Source organism: Barbus barbus (genome assembly GCF_936440315.1).
Source record: "Barbus barbus genome assembly, chromosome: 29".
Taxonomy (NCBI): Eukaryota; Metazoa; Chordata; class Actinopteri; order Cypriniformes; family Cyprinidae; genus Barbus; species Barbus barbus.
Window position 1 is genome coordinate 3,086,825 of NC_136757.1, and position 15,073 is coordinate 3,101,897.

Consider the following 15,073-nt stretch of genomic DNA (forward strand, 5'->3'; position numbering starts at 1 on the left):
TAATTAGACATACTACACCAGAATTTAATAACAATAAAACATATGGTGAAAGAAAATAAAACACCCACTTATGAAAGTGGATGAAGATTTTAAATTTCTTGAAGTCTTTAACAACCTAGAAGTGATGATTCTGTCTAAGCTTTGTGTTTTAAAATGAACACGCACTAATGTAAACGTAGCCTATCAGATGGTTAAACTGAAAACAATTTTAACTTTATTAAAATTATTTATTTATTTATTGTGTTGGATATATTTTGTTCCTTTGTGCAGTGGCTCAGGAGATGAGGCTTTGAGTCTGTATAAATATCAACAAGCTAAAAAAAATAGAGATTCAAGATTCAAGAGTTTTATTTGTCACATACACAATTATACAGAGTATAACCAGCAGTGAAATGTAGGTCAGGTCCGCTCCAAGGACAATGCAATTATAAAGTATACAAATATTAAGAGAAGAAAAGTAGAAAAAAATAAAATAAAATAAAAGAATAAAATAAAAAGATAGATAAAAAATATAAATATAAATGTGCAGGTCAGTATGTTGTTGACTTAAATAGTACTAAGAGGAATGTGCAAAAATAATGTGCAAAAGAGTTGTACAGGGTATATAATAGCAGCAATATGAGGTAGAGAAAAATTATGAATAGCTTATTGATATGGTGATATTTACATGGAGTCAAGTGATGTTATGACACAGAGTTAGAGTTTAGGAGCCTGATGGCCTGGGGGAAGAAGCTCCTCCTAAGTCTCTCAGTTTTTGCCATCAGGCTACGGAAGCGCTTACCAGATGGAAGCAAAGTGAATAGCTGGTTACCAGGGTGATTTGAGTCCTTGATTATTTTGACAGCTCTATTTTTGCAGCGTTTGAGGTAGATGTCCTGCAGAGAGGGGAGAGCAGACCCTGAGATGCGCTCAGCTAAGCGCACAACTCTCTGTAGTGCTTTGCAGTCCTGATTGGAGCTGTTTCCATACCACACTGATGGTACAGTCTTTGCCTGGCTTTCTTTACCTGTGTTTGGATGTGTGTAGTCCAAGTCAGGTTCTCGGAGATGTTTACACCGAGGTACTTGAAGCTGCTCACCCTCTCCACAGGGGTCCCACTGATCGTAAGAGGAGTGTAGGGCTGCTGCTGTCTCTTCCTGAAGTCCATGATCAGCTCTTTAGTTTTGCTCACATTCAGAGAGAGACAGTTGTCCTGGCACCATGATGTGAGTCTCTCTACCTCGTCCAAGTATGCGGTCTCATCGTTGTTGGAGATGAGGCCCAGAACCACAGTGTCATCAGCGAATTTGACAATAGATGTGGAGCTGTGAGAGGACACGCAGTCATGCGTGTAGAGAGAGTAGAGCAGGGGACTCAGGACACAGCCCTGTGGGGCTCCTATGTTCAGAGTGATGGAGTTTGAGGTGAACTGGCCAACTTTCACCACTTGAGGTCTGCCGGTGAGGAAGTCTTGAATCCAGTCACAGAGTGAGGAGTTTAGGCCGAGGTCTGTGAGTTTAGATGCCAGCTTGATGGGGACTATAGTGTTGAAAGCTGAGCTATAGTCAATGAATAGCAGCCTTACATAATTTCCATTGTTGCTATCCAAGTGTGTGAGGGAAGAGTGGAGAACGTGAGAAATGGCATCGTCCGTGGATCTGTTTGGGCGATAGGCAAACTGAAGAGGGTCCAGAGTATCAGGGATGGAGGAGCAAATGTGGCTCTTTACAAGTCTCTCAAAAACCTTCATGACTATAGATGTGAGGGCAACTGGGCGATAGTCATTCAGGCAAGAGGGTTTATTGTTCTTTGGCACAGGGATAATGATGGATTTTTTGAATGAGGTGGGAACCACGGCGGTAGCAAGGGACTCATTAAAGATAGAAGTGAGCAAACCAGCGAGCTGATCGGCGCAGTACCTCAGAACACGGCCGGTTATCCCATCAGGTCCGGCTGCTTTCCTGACGTTCACTTTCTTTAGCGCCCTCCGAACCTCATCCTCCGACACGGTGATTACAGGATCATCGCTGCTCTGCCTGTTGCTTCCAGACGCGCTGGTCGGCAGAAACGCGCCGCCGCCGTTGCCATCGAAGCGGCCGTAGAAGATGTTTAACTCGTCGGCCAGCAACGGATCTGCTCTCACCTCCGCGGAGGATTTGTTTCCGAAGTCACAGATGGTCCTCAGTCCCTGCCACATCCGTCGAGAGTCGTTGAGCTGGAAATGAGACTCAATTCTCTCTCTGTATCTGTGTTTGGCGGCTCTTACTGCGCGTCGGAGAGCATAGCACGATGCTTTGTACTCGCTCGTATTCCCAGACAGAAGAGCCTCATTGTAAGCGGCGGTGCGTGTGTTAACCGCGGCACGGATTGATCTGTCCACCCACGGTTTCTGATTGGAGAATGTCCTTATAGTTATTGTTTCTGTAGCTTGCTCGGTTAGCGTGTTTACGAAGCTTAATGCTACATCCGTGAACTCGCTGACGTCAGAAGAACTCGCCCGGAACATGTCCCAGTCGACGTCATCAAGCGCCGCCTGCAGCATAGTCTCTGAGTGGGAGGACCAGCGCGTCACTACTCTCTGCACCGGAGGTTCCTGAACGAGCCTTTGTTTGTATCTCGGTGTTAGAAAGATGGCGGCATGGTCCGATTTGCCAAAAGCCGGTAGTGAGCGGGCTTTGTAGGCATCCTTGAACTGAGTGTAGCAATGATCCAGTGTGTTTGGTCCTCTAGTTGGACAGGATACATGTTGATAAAAGTTCGGCATGACCTGCTTGAGGTTGGCTTTGTTAAAGTCCCCCGTGATGATGAAGGCAGCGTCAGGATGTTTGTTAATGTCGTGAGCACATCGTGAAGCTTAGACAAAGCCAAGCCAGTGTCCGCCTGTGGTGGAATGTACACAGCAGTAACAATGATCGATGAAAACTCCCGGGGCAGATAAAATGGGCGGCAGATAATGGAAAGATGTTCCAGATGAGGCGAGCAGGAACGCGACAGAATGGAGATATTCCTGGGGTCACACCATTTCTTGTTGATCATGAAACATACTCCTCCACCCCTGGATTTACCGGCCTCTGCTGTTCTGTCCGTCCGAAAGACAGAGAAGTTATCACTCGGCATTACAGCAGTGTCCGGGTAAATGAAATGCTACGTGACATTTTGTTAACAAGCTGTTTTATTGACGTCTTTCAGCAGTTGACTGATTGACTGAGCGATTACATTAGGCATGAGATGTTAATTCATGTTTATTTCACGTTAAAACTAGTAGTAAAGAGGAAGGGATGCTTACTTTCACTCGCGCTCCGAGTTGCCGTTTGAACTGAGGCGTTTCTGTCAAAGAATGTCAAAACGGCATTTATTGTTTGAATTTCCTGATAAAAGATGAAACTTTGTTTCTTATCAAAAGTAACAATACATAAAATTGTAGGTTTTCAATGAATTTCCTCTCGTGCTGTGGTTAAAATAATGCTGTATTTACACGTGTACCGAACCAAAAGACCCATACGTGTACCGTTACACCCCTAGTATGTATCCATCAGTTTGGTGTCGTTAGTTCTTACTTTGTGTCTCGTCTTTGTTTCAGGGCTTTGATCCATTGGCAAAAGACAAATTTAAACCAAGGACAAAGAAGAAAGGAAGAAGCTCGGCTGGTGCCATAGAGAAAAGAAAGAGGAAAGTCGCCCATGAGGATCAGAGGGTATTTCTTTTTTTTCCTCTCTGTCTTCTGTCTCTGTTTGGAATCATCTCACATTGTTCGTACTACAAACATGATGATTCCTCACATAAAAGATGTAAGATTTTTAAGTGCACAACAAGTTAAAAGTTTGATCGTATTCCAGGAGGGACCAAAGCTATATCTAGAGGTCAGAATATCATAGACTTAAAGGGTTTTTGAGACCAGAAAGTCTTTGTTGAACTTAAACACAAGCCTCTCTCAGTAGAGTGTTTATTTGCTCTCTGTTCACACCACTTACTCTCTATTGTGATTCTTCAGGACGAAATTCGGCAATCCGCACAGGAGCGAACAGAAAGAGAGAAAGAGCTGAAAGAGAAGTCCAATGAAAAGAAGTTGGGAAATAAGTCAACACTTGACCGTTTTAGAAAGTAAAGATCCCTGACTGCTGTGAACCCATCCTAGAGGACTAATTCAAAGAAGAGACTATTCATACATGCTAATCTGTTGCAAATGCAAGATTGCTGTTGTACAAGCCTTTTTTTTTCAAAACCTCTAGATCTCATTTCCTTGTTCCTTGAAAGCTTTTAGCTTATTTAATAAAATACCTATAACATCTATAAAAAATCGTACTTGTATTTGTCTTTAAAGGCCCCATAAAATGGGGTGGGGGATGACAACAGTTGAGAGACTTTATAATTCTGTAGTACCACTATTAACCAGAACTAAGACATAGCTTATCACTCCAATTTTAGATGCTTAGCACTGTCTTTATGTAAATTCAAAATGGATTTTAAATGGGCTTTCTCCTTACAAAACCGGTAATGGGCTAGGACCAAGCTACACTGCTAATTTTACTTCATTGTGTGCTTTCAGGAACTCTAGATTATCTACTCTTGGTTTGCTGGAGGTCCAGCTGAAAATGTATAGCACATCAAATACTGTATGGTCAGCGGAGGCTCAGACGTGCTTGCTTGATACGCATAAACCAGTGAGGTTTGTTCTTGTGTGTCAGGCAAGCACAAGTTAAGCTTCCATTTTCCATATTTGATGTGCTATAAGTTTGTAAGTTATCAGTATTCATGTTTGAATAAAAAAATTTAATGTTTATCATATAAAGTGATTATACCGTTCAGTGCATGGACACTTTCAGATTTGGAATGACGTAAAAGCGATTAAAAGTTTGGAGTGAACTAAGCCTTTAATTATTATATGATCAAAATTAATGAAGAGTTATGTGTTGTAAAGCATTTTTCATTGCTATAATTACCTGGACTGCAGTGGTGAGCAGTGACTTCTTTAACTGTTGCCAGGAATAGCCATTAGATGATGATACCTTGCCAAGAAACCAACGGATGCTTACAAATGTATGTCTCACACACAAGATTGGAAAACCAAATGGAACAATAAAAATCATCAAAAAATTGCTTGCTTTGGGGGGCAAAAAAAACTTTTTTTTACATTTATTTATTTTTATTTTTTATTTAGTGGAGTTAGTATTGTATCATATACAGGGGCATTTCAATGGGGGAAAAGGTGTACATAAGCCCAAGAGGTTTATAAGGGCCCACGAGAACAATACAACCCCAGCCCGAACCTGATTTCCAGGTTTTCTTTTACATGAAATGGCCCACAGACCAACAGCTCAATGCAACAATCTTGAACATCTATAGCAACAGAGCAGAGGTGCAAAAGCTTCTATGGATCTGCTTACTCAAAACCCTCTGTCACTGGCACAGATTTGGCAAAAAATACTGTTGTTTGGCAAATAAATCATTTTACATACTTATTCCCAATATTTCATTATGTTTGCTTAGTTTAATCTAAAATGACAAGGGAATTTATAGTAAAGTTAATATTAATTAGCTGTTCGCCGAAATCATTCTCTCAAATGGGAAGATTATTTGTTGTACTGTTAACCCTGAGATAATATTTAGAACTTGTAGGAATGTCAGTTGAGTTTCTGTATTTTAATTTAGTTAAAGACTGGATACTAGGGCTGCACGATGAATCGTATTTTAATCGTGATCACAATTTATGCTTCTACTATTTTAAAAAGCATAATGTCTGATATTTGCCCACTGTTTATTTATCCTGAAAATGTCTCATTTTCATTTTTTATTTGCATCATCTTGCTTTGGCAAAAAGTCAAAATTGAAGGTAAAATGACAATAATCGTGATTATATTTTGTTTATCAAAATAATCATGACTAACTGTTCAACCATTATTTTGCAGCCCAACTGGATCCTTAAACTAATTTCTTCAACCTTTGAAGATATTGAGAAATTAGTCTTCAGTAAAATCTATTATATTTTATTCATATTTTATTCTATGTTCTCTGTAGAGGACACTAGAACTCAGCTTTTCTAAAAAATAAAATGGCATGAATAGACATCAAAAGGGCAAAAACAATGGGATTTTTTTTTTTAAATCAATCAATTTTTAGGTTTCAGGATTTTTTTAATACTAAACTTTAAGGATGATTCTCAACTATGTTATAAAATGTATAACAAAATAATTTGATATACCATTTTGTTTTATGCAATATGTGTGTAAAAATTTCCATAAACTGGTGTTCCTATTAAACAGTGTACCTATACACTATCTAATTTGCATATTTATGTGTTGCTGTTGGGACAGCATGTTGAAAAAATTATTGTCATAATGGGAGTAAAAATTGGCCAGATTCTAAAAAGACGAGATCTAATATTTTATAAGCAAATCGATAATTTATTTTCCTATTCAATTAAGTCTCCCTAAATGCATAATAAACATGCTTTTAGTCCCGGTGTCTTCTACAGTGGATATGTATGAAATTATGTCCTGTTTCATAACAGGAAGTCATATTTGACTCTGAAAACCCATAACATTTTCCTGAAATGTTGCTTTATGTGAAAATTTTTCACTAGATTAAATTTATCCATCTTTAAAGATTTAGGAGAGGGTGTGGTCATGGTCAAACTTCCAAACATTTATTTTCTTTAAAAAGCCCTGAATGTGCTCTGTACAGGACATCCAGGCTTAAAACTGTGACGTGAGGTCTCAGAGAAATTCACTAAAATATAATATCCACTACAGAGGCAAAAACTCCATAGCTGGGTCTCAGGAGGATATAGTATTCAGTGCTTGCAGTGTACACTGGCATATGCAAATCATTATCATATTTGAAATTTCTACAATGGTAAAAAAAACTTTGAGATATTGTTGGTAGATCATAAATTTATTTACTAAAGGAACCATTTGTGAAATAACTGATTTGATACTATTGTGTGTGTTTCTTCCGCGGCAATAGATCAGACAGTCTCCGCTTGCATTGACGTGATCTCCCACTATAGTGACTCCTCTTGTGTAGTGTGATTTATGGAGTGTATCATTACTAATGACACAGACACTTTGACTCTGAATGGCAAAGTACCAGCAACATGTAGAAGCATTGGAGTGCACTTCCGTCCAGTAATGCACCATGTCCCCAGGCTTTGTGTGGTGGACAGACACCATAGTTTCGTAGCAGCAACGACTGTATGGTACAGCTGGACCTCCAGAGAAGAGTGGAGAATGGGTAGGTGCAATGCCTGCTGTGTGAGCGCAAATACCTACAAACACATCCTCCGGGGGCAATGGTCTGGGTAAACGTATGGCAACAGCTGCTAGCGACAGCTTGAGCAAAGCTGGCCGAGAAAGTACATATGCTGTTCCGCTGCAGTAATCAGGAAAGACCATACCAGCATATGCAGTTTCCGACATGAAGTGTTTGCTGGCAGGATTGCGGTCCGGTGCTACCTGCATGTGGACCCGACCGAGATAAAGTTCTGTGAGGGCATTTTCTTCTGTTTTAAAGCTGAAGTTGAGATATTGCAGCAGTGCACTAGGGTTGAACAGTACATCGTCATCTACTTTAGCCAGGTAGTGAGCCTGTGGACAGAATCGGCGTGCCCAGCCCAGCATAGACAGAGTTTTCAGGGTCAAGTTGCCGTAGGAGTCGATGAAGCGACCCTGTATGAGGTCCCCACGCTCCTTTGACTCTTCTAATAATTCTTTGCCAATAACTGGGTCAGATGGCTGACCTACAATGAAGAGGGTCATGACTCTGTGACCCCTGACTTGTACTTCCCCACCCCAGGTGTCTCGAATGGCCTGGCGGGCCTTTCTGTTGTGAGGTGCGGTTGCCACCAAAATGATGAGGTAAGGTTTGGCACGCTGGCAGACGTGGATGCTAGGCATAAGCAAGTACTCTTCGGAACGGGTCGGGGGTATGCTGTGTGGAAGGACTACTCCGTCAGGACCTATTGCTCTGCTCATGCCCAGCAAGGTTACCCACAATTCAATTACATCAATAAAGAGTAAAGCTAGCAGGGAGATACAGAAGACTATTATGAAGAAGTAATGGATAAACTTTAAATGACCTCCTCGCTTCCCAAAGGGACCCTTACAGATCCTAAAACTATACCCTGCCACCATTTTTACAGATCACCGGAAAAAAATTTTTTTTTACTCTTCCTTTATGGGTATGATTACACTGATTGTGTAAAAATAGATCCAGTGAAGGGACAAAAAGGCCGCAGCAAGATGTGAAATTCTGCTTTTCTCAGCACTGTTGCACCACCAACTGCAAAAGGGCAAAAAGATGAGCAGAATACATTAGTGCATAATGGGTAATATTCTTTTGTTGATATATATAGATATATATATATTCGCAGTTACACATTTGTCCCAGAGTTGTAATGACACATCAGCTGGTTTGGTAGAATAGACAGGTGCTGTTACAGCCTCTGCTAATGCTATTAATATGGCTCTGTTAGGGGCCACTCAAACAGAATGCATTTTTGCTTTGAAAACATGAGTGGGCAGTAGAGTGGAGCAAAAAAATAAAAATTGTGTCAAGATGCATTTTTTAAACAATATTATTTTAACTTGAGCTCCGCGTTTCTAGAATGCATGAGATGCAAGCGCAATGATTAAACACATCTGTCTAGCACATTTACATTATTATTTATTAATAATTGCATTACTTTCACAGTAATTTTGCAGTGGGACTTCTCTTGTATCTAACTGCACTCTCAAAAATGTCTTGTAAACAAACAGCAAACTGTGTTTCTACAGTGCATATGCACTATGAAGGCACCCAGCATGCAATGCAGCACGAATAGATCATGCTGTAGAGTTTTTTTTTTAATTATTATTATTATTCTTGTTGGTTTTATTTCTGCTATTGAACTTGTTTTTAGTTCACTTTTAGCAGTTTGTGTTGTTTAATTTGTAATATTGGTTTATGTTGTGTTTTTTTATTTGTTGAGTGTTACCCATGTTGTTTTGTATGTTGAGTATTGATGTCACATCTTTTAAAAATGTATCTTAGCAGTTGCTTCAATATTGTGGATCCGTACACAGACAGTTATGAATATGAAGTTATTAATTATTAATAAATTACTGTGATGTTAGCATCATTCTGCTTTTCATTCATAGTCATTTGTGAGAAAATGACCCAGCATGCATTGGTTTCACAGTTAATCTCTGACTACAGTAATTTATAGAAAAATAATACTCTTTAATCCTGTAAATTCCTGGCAATTTTTACAGCGTTTGTAAGCATGACTTGGTGTGCACATTCTGTATGTTAATATTTACCTCAGCTTTGATGAACTTTGACTTATCAGATGGCTTTCTGTTTTTATGGTTGTCAGTGTATTATAAAGGTAGACAAAATCTTTTAGTACTTTAGTAGGTTAGTATATTAGCCTAACATTATATTCAGTTCAGTCAGTACAACCTAAAATGTTGCTACCATCAGTAAAGTTCTGACAACCACAGCTGCAGTTTTTTTTTTATTATTATTATTAAATTATTATTATTATTTTTATTAAATTGTTATTATTAGTAGTAGTAGTAGTAGTAGTATTGATTGGGAAAATGATTGTGTGAACCCAAGTGTGAACACCCTTGTCAACTATTTGATAAGGTATATTAAAAGTTGTTTAAAATATGATTGAATATTAAGCTAATCATTTATTTCTGGCTGTACAAGAAATCGACTATTCAATGGACACAGTCTAAAAATGATTTAAACACTGCAAGCGTGCTAAAATCGGCTTGGAGAAAAGCTCCAGGACTTGATAACGACACAACAGCAAAAGAAAAGGCGGAGCACAGTTGAGCAGCTCCTCAAACGTTAGCACGCAAAACAGAAGCACAGCAGCAGCAGTGTTTTGAAGAATGTGTGACTTTAATGATAAATAAACATATATGATTGAAAATTTCGTTCAAATAGCTGAATTGCAATTCTTTACAGTTTAACTTTAAAGTAGACGTGTTACCTTTCCGATGCTCAATATCCTCTGTAATAAAATCCACGTAGCAGTTTTCACATTTTGCCATGAAGATGATAAATGCATCGTTTCTTCGAGGCCTTTTCGGATGTCCGTTTCTCTTTAACGGCTTTGAGTTAAATTACCTTGTAATACCGCGGGCAAGCCGCCGCAGTTCAGAAAAACACAGGCAAACCAGCCGCGATTGGAATTATGGCGTTGGCGCGCGTATTACGATGATTACGGTAATTGCAGGACCAACACAGAGGGAACTTTTCATTCTAGACGCCCAGAATTGAGATGTAATGACATTTTTCGTTATTTTTTCTGTTTGTTTTATGTACATCTGCTTAATATTCGTGTTATTTATTGCTGTCTTTGTATCTGTATTAGGCCTACTATATTCTTCTACCTGCATTTCATTGCAAGATTCGTAGTGTAAAAAAGCCCATGTTCAGTTTATGTTCATTTATTATAAGGGCTGTGCAGCTATTATGTTGGTCATTGATTTGAATGTGTGGAGGCGTGGCTTACCTCAGCGCGCGCGCGAGAGCGGATCGTTTTTCCGGTTTGGATCCTGAGGGAAAGTTGAAGTCCTGCAATCTTCCCTGAAAGGCAGTAAAATAAGACCGATTAAAATCTCTTTCTGCAGCGCCTTCACTTTGTGAACTGCAGGAAAGAATCTTTGTGGTCTTCATTGGCAACGGATGGTATTAAACTTTTTGCTGAAGTTTCCTTGGTGACGATTCTTGAATGTGCGTCATTGAAGATTGTGAGTTACATTTGAGTATTCATTATATTATTATTGTCACGTATTCACTGTTCAGCTTGATGTATGGCTGCTACATTATAATTTATGTTATGCGAGAGTGTGGTTACCTGATTGTGTGTATGTTAATAATGGCATACTTAATCAACCATTATAGAGTTGTAACATCTCAGCGGGTCTGACGTGTTAATGGCATATCTATACAATTTTCTGTTACTGATTACCTTATTTGTTTATTGTAGAACCACATTTGAGAGTCATACATCGAGTGATACACATCCTAGGTCTACTTGCATTTATTGTCACAGAGGATTCATCTGAGAGTCTGAGAGGACAGCTTCACATCACTGATAGGTTGCATTTCGAAGAGACTAACACGGACTCTTGTAATCATTATTTTCACTGACGAATCACAGACCAGCTGTATCCTTGAAATTCAACTCTGTTGAAATAATTCATTGTGTATTTGTTTATTATTTTGCGTAGGCCTACGCTATTCATATGTACATTTTATTTACATTTATGTGATCCTTTGACTGTGCATATGTACACATTGTATTTGATTTGTTATTCAACCTTATTAAAGTAAAATAGTACAACATAGTAAGTCTACCTGCTCTTCATTACTCTCGTAGTCATTGGACATCAAGATGTGGTAATCGACCCTCTGAAACGGTTGGCATCGTATTAGTAATTAGTGCAATACAGTTCCCTTTCTACACGTAGAAAAGGAGATATGGGACATTAATCGATTTTCGATGGCCTAATGGTTAGAGAGTCGGACTCGTAATCCAAAGGTTGCGGGTTCGAGTCTCGGGCCGGCAGGGATTGTAGGTGGGGGGAGTGAATGACCAGCGCTCTCTCCACCCTCAATACCACGACTGAGGTGCCCTTGAGCAAGGCACCGAACCCCCAACTGCTCCCCGGGCGCCGCAGCATAAATGGCTGCTCACTGCTCCGGGTGTGTGTTCACTGCTGTGTGTGTGTTCACTGCTGTGTGTGTGTGCACGTTGGATGGGTTAAATGCAGAGCACGAATTCAGAGTATGGGTCACCATACTTGGCAGTATGTCACATCACTACAAGAAATGAATGGTAAATTCTTATACAGGACATCCCATACTATATGCATACCTCATATGAAACCATTTTACTGCAGAATTTTCAAGATATGGGACATTATTCAATTTAGAGGGATATGAAGACACAATTTCTAATAAGTACAAGAAATGAATGGTAAATTCTTATACAGGACATCCCATACTATATGCATACCTCATATGAAACCATTTTACTGCAGAAATTTCAAGATATGGGACATTATTAAATTTAGAGGGGGCTAAAGACCCCATTTCTAATAAGTACAAGAAATTAATGGTAAATTCTTATACAGGACATCCCATACTATATGCACACCTCATATGAAACCATTTTACTGCAGCATTTTTGAGATATGGGACATTATTACATTTTGAGGGGTATAAAGACACCATTTCTAATAAATACAAGAAATAAATGGTCAGTTCTTATATGGGACGTCCCATACTATATGCATACCTCATATGAAACCATTTTACTGCAGTGTTTTCAAAATATGGGACATTATTCAATGTAGAGGACTATAAAGACCCCATTTATAATAAGTATAAGAAATGACCGTTCAGTTCTTATAGAGGACATCCCATACTATATGCATACTCATATGAAACCATTTTACTGCAGAATTTTCAAGATATGGGACATTATTCAATTTAGAGGGATATGAAGACACAATTTCTAATAAGTACAAGAAATGAATGGTAAATTCTTATACAGGACATCCCATACTATATGCACACCTCATATGAAACCATTTTACTGCAGCATTTTTGAGATATGGGACATTATTACATTTTGAGGACTATAAAGACCCCATTTATAATAAGTACAAGAAATGGATGGTCAGTTCTTATATGGGAGGTCCCATACTATATGCATACCTCATATGAAAATTTTTTACTGCAGCATTTTCAAGTTATGGGACATTCAATTTAGAGGGGTATAAAGACCCCATTTCTAATAAGTAGTAGAAATGAATGGTCAGTTCTTATAGAGGACATCCCGTAATATATGCACACCTCATATGAAACCATTTTACTACAGCATTTTCAAGATATGGGACATTGTTCGATTTAGAGGACTATAAAGACACCATTTATAATAAGTACAAGAAATGAATGGTCAGTTCTTATACAGGACATGCCATAATATATGTACACCTTCAAAATGGCGCCGCTATGTTCGGACCCCGTTCAGGCTGCTCCGCTGAGATTTTGCTTTAACTTACTTTTTTACTTACTTTTACTTTCTCTTTTTACACATTTCACGTCGGCACTGATCACCTACAACATGGAAACGCTTTTGGACATTGGAAACCGCTACACCAACCTGTTTCAGGACACTTTATCCAGGAATCCAGTATGGCCTCTGGAGATTCTTCGGAACGCGGAGACGAACAATATCCCCCCGAGGCGATGGATCAAGAAACACCGCGGGAAACGCGCTGGAATTCGAGATAGACTCAGGAAAAGGGCTCACATTCCTCCTCTCCCGAGCATTCTGCTAGCAAATGTCCAATCCTTGGAAAATAAGATGGACGATCTTAGAGCCAGGATTAGTTTCCAACGGGACATAAGGGACTGTAACATCCTTTGTTTGTCAGAAACGTGGCTTTCGTCCATGGTCCCGGACACTGCTGTATTGCCCAGTGAGAACTTCTCTCTTTTTCGGACGGACAGAACAGCAGAGGCCGGTAAATCCAGGGGTGGAGGAGTGTGTTTCATGATTAACAAGAAATGGTGTGATCCCAGGAATATCTCCATTCTGTCGTGTTCCTGCTCGCCTCATCTGGAACATCTTTCCATTATTTGCCGCCCATTTTATCTGCCCCGGGAGTTTTCATCGATCATAGTTACTGCTGTGTACATTCCACCACAGACGGACACCGGCTTGGCTTTGTCTAAACTTCACGATGTGCTCAGCGGCTACATTAACAAACATCCTGACGCTGCCTTCATCATCGCGGGGGACTTTAACAAAACCAACCTCAAGCAGGTCATGCCAAACTTTTATCAACATGTATCCTGTCCAACTAGAGGACCAAACACACTGGATCATTGCTACACTCAGTTCAAGAATGCCTACAATGCCCGCTCACTACCGGCTTTTGGCAAATCGGACCATGCCGCCATTTTTCTAACACCGGGATACAAACAAAGGCACAAAGGCTCGTTCAGGAACCTCCGGTGCAGAGAGTAGTGACGCGCTGGTCCTCCCACTCAGAGGCTATGCTGCAGGTGGCTCTTGATGACGTCGACTGGGACATGTTCCGGGCGAGTTCTTCTGACATCAGCGAGTTCACGGATGTAGCATTAAGCTTTGTAAACACGCTAACCGAGCAAGCTACAGAAACAATAATGATAAGGACATTCTCCAACCAGAAACCGTGGGTTTACAGAACAATCCGTGCTGCGGTTAACACACGCAGGAAATGAGACTCAATTCTCTCTCTGTATCTGTGTTTAGCGGCTCTTACTGCGCGTCGGAGAGCATAGCACGATGCTTTGTACTCGCTCATATTCCCGGTCAGAAGAGCCTCATTGTAAGCGGTTACATCTATAGGACATCTGTGCCTTTGGAAACAAATCCTCCATGGAGGTGAGAGCAGATCCGTTGCTGGCCGACGAGTTAAACACCTTCTGTGGCCGCTTCGATTGCAACGGCGGCAGCGCGTCTCTGCTGTCCAGCGAGTCAGGAAGCAGCAGGCAGAGCACCGATGAACCTGTAATCACCGTTTCGGAGGATGAGGTTCGGAGGGCGCTAAAGAAAGTGAACGTCAGGAAAGCAGCCGAACCTTATGGGATAACCGACCGTGTTCTGAGGTCCTGCGCCGATCAGCTCGCTGGTTTGTTCACTTCCATCTTTAATGAGTCCCTTGCTACCTCTGTGGTTCCCACCTCATTCAAAAAATCTGTCATTATCCCTGTGCCAAAGAACAATAAACCCTCTTGCCTGAATGACTATCGCCCAGTTGCCCTCACATCTATAGTCATGAAGGTTTTTGAGAGACTTGTAAAGAGCCACATCTGCTCCTCCATACTTTGGACCCTCTTCAGTTTGCCTATCGCCCAAACAGATCTACGGACGATGCCATTTCTCACATCTTCCACTCTTCCCTCACACACTTGGACAGCAACAATGGGAATTATGTAAGGCTGCTATTCATTTACTATAGCTCAGCTTTCAACACTATAGTCCCCATCAAGCTGGCTTCTAAACTCACAGACCTCGGCCTAAACTCCTCACTCTGTGAAT

General features: G+C 40.3%; 2 protein-coding genes across 2 annotated transcripts in view; one reads left to right on the forward strand and one right to left on the reverse strand.

The window, feature by feature from the left end:
- The window catches only part of LOC306848843 (WD repeat-containing protein 46-like), a gene marked incomplete at its 5' end in the record, with an annotated part of 36,722 nt that extends 32,453 nt beyond the window's left edge, over positions 1 to 4,269 (forward strand). The window contains 2 exons of the mRNA XM_079383593.1: positions 3,560 to 3,673; positions 3,971 to 4,269. Of these exons, the coding sequence (XP_079239719.1) occupies positions 3,560 to 3,673; positions 3,971 to 4,084 (228 nt within the window). The 3' untranslated portion in view covers positions 4,085 to 4,269. The remainder of the gene's footprint in view (positions 1 to 3,559; positions 3,674 to 3,970) is intronic.
- Positions 4,270 to 5,912: 1,643 nt separating this feature from the next.
- LOC306848844 (beta-1,3-galactosyltransferase 5-like) lies at positions 5,913 to 8,108 on the reverse strand (the record flags this gene model as incomplete). The annotated part of the gene is made up of 2 exons (XM_079383594.1): positions 5,913 to 5,917; positions 6,950 to 8,108. Coding segments are annotated over 2 exons (1,164 nt in total), but the record flags the coding sequence as incomplete, so codon positions are not given.
- Between the last annotated feature and the right edge of the window lie 6,965 nt (positions 8,109 to 15,073).